Source organism: Leishmania donovani, chromosome 29 (assembly GCF_000227135.1).
Source record: "Leishmania donovani BPK282A1 complete genome, chromosome 29".
NCBI classification, from domain to species: Eukaryota; Euglenozoa; class Kinetoplastea; order Trypanosomatida; family Trypanosomatidae; genus Leishmania; species Leishmania donovani.
Genome location: NC_018256.1, coordinates 1,187,590 through 1,195,430, shown reverse-complemented (window position 1 = coordinate 1,195,430; position 7,841 = coordinate 1,187,590). Strand labels below are relative to the sequence as shown.

General features: G+C 60.1%; 3 protein-coding genes across 3 annotated transcripts; all 3 read right to left on the bottom strand.

The window, feature by feature from the left end:
• Positions 1-454: 454 nt before the first annotated feature.
• On the bottom strand, positions 455-1,426 carry LDBPK_292830 (protein kinase, putative; the record flags this gene model as incomplete). The annotated part of the gene is made up of 1 exon (XM_003862653.1): positions 455-1,426. The coding sequence occupies one exon, from the start codon at positions 1,424-1,426 to the stop codon at positions 455-457; it is 972 nt and encodes a 323-aa protein (XP_003862701.1).
• Positions 1,427-2,545: 1,119 nt separating this feature from the next.
• LDBPK_292820 (hypothetical protein, conserved) lies at positions 2,546-3,382 on the bottom strand (the record flags this gene model as incomplete). Its single annotated transcript, XM_003862652.1, has 1 exon — positions 2,546-3,382. The coding sequence occupies one exon, from the start codon at positions 3,380-3,382 to the stop codon at positions 2,546-2,548; it is 837 nt and encodes a 278-aa protein (XP_003862700.1).
• A 728-nt stretch (positions 3,383-4,110) lies between these two features.
• On the bottom strand, positions 4,111-7,089 carry LDBPK_292810 (hypothetical protein, conserved; the record flags this gene model as incomplete). The annotated part of the gene is made up of 1 exon (XM_003862651.1): positions 4,111-7,089. One exon carries the CDS (start codon positions 7,087-7,089, stop codon positions 4,111-4,113), a length of 2,979 nt encoding a protein of 992 aa, XP_003862699.1.
• Between the last annotated feature and the right edge of the window lie 752 nt (positions 7,090-7,841).

The window sequence follows — 7,841 nt, the reverse complement described above, 5'->3', positions numbered from 1 at the left end:
TGTGGTCATGGATGCACGTCTCTTCGGCCCAGAGCAAGCCCAGACCTCTCCGCGGACACCAAGAGCCCACGGCCGTGTACCAGGGCAGGCCGCAGGCTCTTGGCCGCTCCCACACACAGTGTGTGTTGGGGGGGGGGGTATGAGGCCCTGACGTCACGGTGAGGCGGCCGTACACAATCATTGTAGTGAGGAAGCGGAAGAGATAAGAACAGTGGCAACGAGGAGAACGCACAAAAGCAGAAAAGGGTGATGTCGTTCGAGCGCACGTCACGAAACAAAAGTACGCGCAAAGCAGGCACAGAGGCTCCACCGCAATGGCCATGATATGGAGAGGGAGTCAGTGATTCGGAGCAAAGGCTATAGCCGCTGACTGGAATTCGCAGGGCGCGAGGCGCAAGCACTCACCTGTCTTTCACCGCTTTTTTCTTTGCTGCAGTTTCCCAAGCGGGAGTCCTCAAGTGCGTGGAGACGACATGACGTCATTGTCAGATGCGTCCAGGTCAGAAATTTCGCAGCGAATTGCGTCAATGCGGCGCTGCAGCTCTAGCAGTCCTCCGTCGCTAAGGAGTCTCTCTGGCAGCGTCGCTTGTACAACCTGAAAGGCGCTGGGGCGGCGAGCAGGATCTTCGCACAGCATCGACTCGATCAGCGCAATGAATGCCGGTGAGTAGCTCTCGAGATGCCTGGCACTGGTATTCGAGGGGTCCTCCGTGGCGGTCATCATCGCCTCGCAGCTTTTTCCGAGGGCGTACATGTCAGCAGGTGGTCCAACGACGTCGTGCAGGTTTTTCAGGAGCTCTGGGCTCATGTACCGCCGATCACCATCGTCATCGTTGAGTCCGAGAAAATGTTCCCCTGTCACCGAGTCCTTGCCGTTGAGGGGACGCGCCAGACCAAAATCGCACAGCTTGAATATGAACGTGTCAGCGTCGAGCTGACGTTTCAATATGTTCTCCGGTTTCACATCCATGTGCACAACGTCGTGGGAATGCAACTCGTAGAGAGCTGTAGATGTCTGATGGAGCATCGCTGTGAGCACACTCTCACTCACCGGAGGCGGCAACGATGCCATGCAGTCATCCAGCTTCTCCAGTCGCACAAAGACGGCGCGGTCCTCGACCCACCCATCAAAATAGCGGACAATGTGGCGGTGTGGAAAGGAGCTCAGCGCGTAGATCTCTTGCAGCTGCTGCTGCAGATTCGACTCACCGCAAATGGGGCGCTTGGTCTGCTTGACAGCGTATTCGAGCTTGTCGAAGTCGTGGCGGTAACACTTCACCACACCGAACGAGCCCTCCGACATGGCGCGCACTTCGCTCATTTCATTCGTCAGGCGACTGATCGAGACAATCGAGCGTTGTGTGCTTTGTAGCGCCCGTCCTGCGTCGTCCACATCACTCGCGTGCATTGCAGACCGAAGGGACATCAACCGCAGCAGAGGACAGCCGTGTCGACGGCCGGCATACACTAGACAGCGTGCCTGCTGTTGGGCTGTATGCTTTCTCTCTCTCGCCTAAGCCTTGGAGGTCGTAACGCGGCAGACTTCTGAGAGAAGTCTCGCTGCCAGTCAAGGGATCAGAGGTGTGAAGGGGGAGAAGGGCAACAACAAAGCCGACAGGCTCCTCACAGTGTTCTCTCCCGTTACCCCTCAGATGCGTATGCGTATCCTTGTTGACTGGTCCGTGGTCGATTGACTCGATGCGCGTACACCGAAAAAAAAGACAAGAAATAGGCGTATGGGTATGTGTCGGCTACGACTGCCGGGAGACACATTACGCAGGCGTGTGTACGAGGTCAAATGGGGCGGAGAGGTGAAGAAGGACAACAGGGGGGAGGGGGGTGACACGGATCAACTTGCGCGTGCATGCGTACGTGCGTGCGCGCACACCCGTATGTGGAGGCCTTTTGCGCGTGCTCACGACTATGTAGAAGAGGAGTAAGGCACACAGAAAGGGGCCGTGCTACTTGCTGCGACCCTGGACACACACACACACAGAAAGAGACGGAGAGGGCGCAAAAACGTGGGAACGCAAGGCACCGAGGATGACCCCATGGAAGAAAAGAGGGAAAAGGTGGGAAAAGACGTATGCCGCCGCAGGAGCAGCAGCAGCTGTTGCCGTGAGGCCTGAGTGAGAGGAGGAGCAGGGTGCTGCGGCTTGCTCTATCAGCGCCTAACAAGGGAGAGAGATGCAGCCACACATGCGCACGCCTATTACGACATAGCCATCAACGCCCACCGAGCCCACTAGCACATATTCTTGTGCCACCACTGCCAAAGTGCTCGAGGAGCCGCCAAGGGTGGAGAAGATTATGCAAGGTGGGCGCAGCCGAGACTACCCCAAAAGAGGAGGCGCGTCTCACGCACGCAGGAAGACCAGGGAGAAGCGGTAGGACCTCCATATGAGAGTTTGAGGAACATTAGTGAGCCAAACGAAGAAAGCAAACACCGACTACAACAGTAGAGCAGGCCCGCAGGGCGTAGCTTACCCGGATAATGTACATAAGACGACCAGTGCATGGGAATAGTCGGTCTACCATGAGAGCCTCACCCTGCAACCTTGACCGACGACGCGGCCACGTCAATGTCTGCTGTACCACTGACATGGTTCTCCGCCAGGTGCACAACGCAGTCGGCGAGCACGTGAAGGGAACCTTCAAACGTGTTCCCGCTGCATGTGCCGCGGCCGCCCTTCGACGCGAAGAAGCATAATATCCCACACCAGCGCACGGTGTTGTCGCGGATGACCGGGTCGCTGCCGTCCGTGACGTAGAGGCCGAACTTGCGGACGTGCTCAATGGTGTTCTGCTCACACAGCCCGGACGCTTTCCTTTCGTAGTAGACGCCGAACGTGCAGTCGCGGATGCGGTTCTCGCGCAGCACGGCCTCGCTGCTCTGGATGTGAAGTGCATTCACTCGGCACTCGAAAATGTCCGTCTGTGTCACCTCTCCGAACGAGCCGGCCATGAAGTACACGCCGTCACCGCCAGCGATGCAGTGGTGCACACGGCAGTTGCGCACGGTGGCAGTGGCACCCGGATGGACGCGTACACCATCAGAGCCGTGATGGACATCGCACTTTTCGAGAATGGCATGCCCTTTGCGTACATCCGTCATCCCACGCACCTCTAGTCCATCTAGCGTTACGTTCGCAGAGATGATCACAGTGCCGATGATGGTAGCATGCGCGGCATCGGTGTCATCCGAATCCTCCGGTACCGGCGCTGCCGTAATAGTGACGTTGAAGGGAAGATGAACCGTCTCCTCAAAGACGCCGGCACAGGCCACAATCGTGTCACCTGGCGCCGCGTGCTCCAGTGCGGCCGCCAATGTGGTGGCGTGAGCATCCGCCTGGGGCCCGACGACGATGGTCTGCGAGGGCATGAAGACTCTGCCAGGGGAGAGGGGTGGCAGTAAAAAAAGGGTCGACAAAACTGAGCGTGGAGGAGACACGCGAGCGGTGCTAGCAAAAGAAACCGAGAGCGGCCCTTCGTGAGGAGAAAAGCGAGCAGCAGCGGCGCTTTGGCCTCTGAGGACAGCCGTGGCGGCATTCGACGAGACAGGACGCGTGGAGGGCGGCCCAGGAATTGAAGGGGGCCGTACGAGAGAGATGGCGAGGCGTATGAGAGAGCGCAGTCAAGCAGGAACAGAGAGCGCGTAGTTGGGCCATGACCGGCAACCGCGCACGTGAGGAACGCAGGAGACCGCAGCGGCAGCCAGCGTAGCAGAAAGAGGTGCTCAGCAGGCGCCAAGGTGCGGCCTTCTGATTCGTGCATCCCACAGACAGCATTCGAGTGGGGTGCGGCAAGACCTCACTTTGCGTCTCTCACTCACCCCCCCCCCAGAGTTATCCGCACGGAATCGAGATCACCCAAGAAGAAGTCTCCCCTCACGTGGAGAAAGTTTTCTCTTGCGGTCCTATCGCTAACGCGGTGGCTGAGGAGGTGACAATGCAATGCTGGATTACGGCAGGTGTGAACTGTGACGAACAACAACGGCTCTGTCGCACGCACATGTACAGAGATCAAGATGCGCGCGGGTGCGTGCGCAAGCGAAGATACAGGAATACGCACGCAAAACGTTCGCTGCCGAGGCCGGCGAACGTTTATGCTTCACAAACCCCACTCCGCCGCCTCGCTAGAGTCCGCGCCCAGGGGTTTCAGTGAACGCTCGCGACACGCGAACACCTCCACGTCTGCTGGTATCGCATCGCCCTCATTGGTCGGCGCGCGGCGTGAGACCTGGAGCTCCAGGATGTGATACATGTCCCCGGCACCTGCCTCGGGTTCGACCGGTCCCCAGCCCTCCGCGTTCAGATCCATCTTGAGAGACCGCCACGCGCGTGGCACCTCTTGCCCACTCGCAGCAACCAAGAGAGCCTCCACCTCGTGGCGATCGCCCTCACCGCTGCGCCACCTCATCGCATAGCGGTCGAAGAACGATGTTGCTAGCAGCGGCACGTATGGCGCTGCTGGCACCACTGCCACGCAGAGGCGCACGCGCAGCTTCACGGAGTACCACGTTAGACTGGCAGAGGCCGGATAGAGCAGAAAAAGGCCACTGCTCGCGACTGACATGTGATACGCGAGACAGTACACTCCGCTGTTGCCCAGAACCTTCAGGAGCCCACTCGCAGACGCAAAGAGAGCGGATGCAGGGACTTTGTAACCGACTATAAGGCCGCTAGCACTGCTGAAAACGCAGTGCTCCTTGAGGCACGTGGTAGCGCGAGCGGATGTCGCCCGCACGGTTGCAGTACCGTCGCCCTCTATGCGCGGCGCACTCAGGTTCTCGTAAGGGACGCGCAGATGGGTGGAGGCTTGCCGCTTAGTGCTCGCAGACGCCGCCGGTAGTTTCGCCACCACAGACACGCGTCGGCTCGTCACACACGACATGAACTGGTGGACAACGTACGAGTTGGTAAAGGCAAACTGGGCTGGGGGCAAGCGATTCGACTGGAGAAAGCGAAGGAGGTGTTCGTACTCCACTCGAAGGCCCGACACCGGCGAGGCAGGGGAGACTCGTGGTGCAAGAAGGCAGGACAGGTGCGACGAAAGGAGGGACAGCCAGCCTCGCTGCACACAGAGACGCGCGAACGCGTTCACAAACGGCATGTCATCCCAATGGCCTTGCGGAAGCGGCACACGGAAAACGGTGGCAGCCGTCGGCTCATCCACAGCGTCTGCGCAGTGCTCCATTGCCTGCACAAGGGCACGCCACAGTGACACGTCGCTGGGACGCTGCTCAACAAGGGTGCGCGCAAGATCCCACCGACCGTGTTGAGCAAAGATGGGCGCAGCCATCTTCTGTTGGTGATAGTGTGACAGGAAGGCTGCCGATGCGCCGGCATGCAAGCAGCGCAGAATGATCCGAGTGGTGTCGGAAGCCAGTCCCTTCTCTGCCGCTGCAGCCAGCGCCGCTCTCCAAGGGGCCGACATCGACATCGACGTGAGCAACCTGGAGACGACGGCGGATTCCGTCGGCGGAAGAGCATCGCTCACCAGCAGGAACACACGCAGCGCTTCTTTCCACCGTTTCGCCTGCAACAGCACCCGCAGTGTCTCGGCGCACGCAGTCGTCATTAACTGCTCCTCAGTGGTGTCCCGGGGAGGTAGCGCGCCGGCGAGCAAGTCCAACACCTCCACCGCGTGCCACCATCTCCCACTAAGCTGCATCGCGCGGCTCAGCGACGCCGCCACGGAGATGTTGGCGCTTGCGTCCGCTGCGTTGTATTCTTGCAGGAGACTCCAAAACTGCTTCGACTTGCCAGCATCGCTGAGAAGCCGCAGCGTCTCTGGGAGATACACGCGCCAGTGAGGGTCGGCCGCCTCCACCTGCCGCATTGTAAAGGTGAGGGCCGTGCTCCAGTTGAGGTCAGCGTTTCCAGTGAGTCGGTCGCCGTGCTGTTCTTGTATTTTTGCCGCCATCTCTGCCGAGTGGCTGCGCAGCAGCTCCTGCATGGCAAAATAAGGCTTCGCCCCAGACATGCGGGTAAGCACTCCAAGGGCCTTGTCAAAGCCCTCTTGCGTTGTACCGTACGGGATCAGTGACGAGCACTGCAAGGCGGTGCCAAGCGCAGCGACCGCATGAGCGGCGCTCGGGTGGTGGGGGAAGCGGCGCACGAGGAGACTGGCGACGCGAGAGGAGAGCTGAAACACGGCGTAGCCATGGTACTGCTCCTCTCTGCCCAACGCGTGGCGCAGCAGCCTTTCCAGAGTTGCAGCGTCGCTGTCGCTCTCCGCGTGCGTGGCCATCGTGAGCAGCCAACGCGGCGGCAAAAGCGCCAGAGACTGCGACGACGGCTTCGCGGCGGCGGCGTCAAACTCGTCAAAGAGAAACGGAAGCCACCGAGGAAGCTTCGTTTTCAGGGCCTTGAGTGCCTCTCTGTCTGACGTGCCACTGTCGTGATGCAGCCAGTCTAGCGACCACGCCAGCACCTCCATTGCGTGTGCCATGGGTGCCCGCCTGGACTTATCCGCCGCGGCGATGACATGCTTCGCCTCGTCCAGGGAGTCAGCGAGGACGGCCGCCCAGTGAGCGGAGAAAGCCGCACGTGAGTCGCACGCGCACATGGAATGCACGCTGAGAAGACGCAGGCAGCTCGTAAGCTCCGCCTCGCTGCGGAGTGCTTGAAGGAACTGGGGATGGCTAGCAGCCTGCGAGCACACACGGCAGCCAAGCTGGGCTTGGTCGGAAAACAGCAGCACGCTCGCCGCGTCGGCCGCTGCCCTAATGTCATGCTTCGGCAAGTGCGAATGCAGAGCGAGCGCGTCCCTCCAGAGCCTGCGGGCCGCGGCGGAGCAGCGCGCCGGCGATGACGCGAGCACCTGTTCGATGCCCGTTAGCGTCTCTCTGCATAGCTGAACTGGCACGTGGTCTGGGTAGATGTACACGTGTGACTGAAAGCGCTGCAGCAGCGCCTGGCACCTTTCCCACTCCCCATCCGCAGGCGCAGTGCTGCACGATGGTTGCGGTGCCGACGGCGCCTCAGCCACTGCTGTCGAACGCGCACGGCCGTAGAGTTCGAGGAACGCTGAAGACCGCCGGCACACCGAAAGGCAAAAAGCTCGCCGGGCCTTCGAGAACCACATGCCTATTCCTGAGATGTCGGTGAGAGGGTTGCGGAGAAAGGCGGAGACGCGCAGAGGAGAAAGGAAGGATGCGCGACGCGGAAATTGAGCAAAGAGGGAAGCGAGAACGCAAAGAACAGCCTGGAGAAAGCGATACGCAACGGGGGTAGCGCTGCGGTGGCTCATGTGCAGATCGGCACACGGTACTCGACAGAGATAGCTACATGATGTTTGCATGTATACATAGGACACCGTTCGCTGCTCATTGAGCGGCGCTCGCACACTCACCGCAAAAGCCTTGCTCGCAGAAACGGAGAGCACGCATAGCGCTGCTGCCAACGACGATCGGTTTCTTGACTTTGCACACACGCGGAGCGAGGGCTTGGGCTCGCACTCTTTTAGGCCGTCTCCCGTATCTCAGAGGCGGACAGCGGGCCCGAAACCAAATAAAGCAATGCTCAGCTCAAGCAGCGCCTCTTCGTAGACGTAAAAGCGCTCATACCCAAGAAGGTTCACACGTGCGCACAGGCGTGCACAAGCATGTGCACACGAACGCATGTGCGTGCGTGTGCCTTGAAGCACAGCCAGCAACAATCACACAGGCGCTGCGATGAAGCAAAGGCAACGCCGCAACAAAAAAGAAGGCAGACGTGCAGGCGGCGCGCCCACTCTCACATCGGACAAAGAAAAAAGGCGTCCATCCTCCACCATGCTCGCGCTGTTCACTCCCCCCCCTCCCTTCCGTCTCCTCCGCGCTGCCCTGGCGCGGCCGG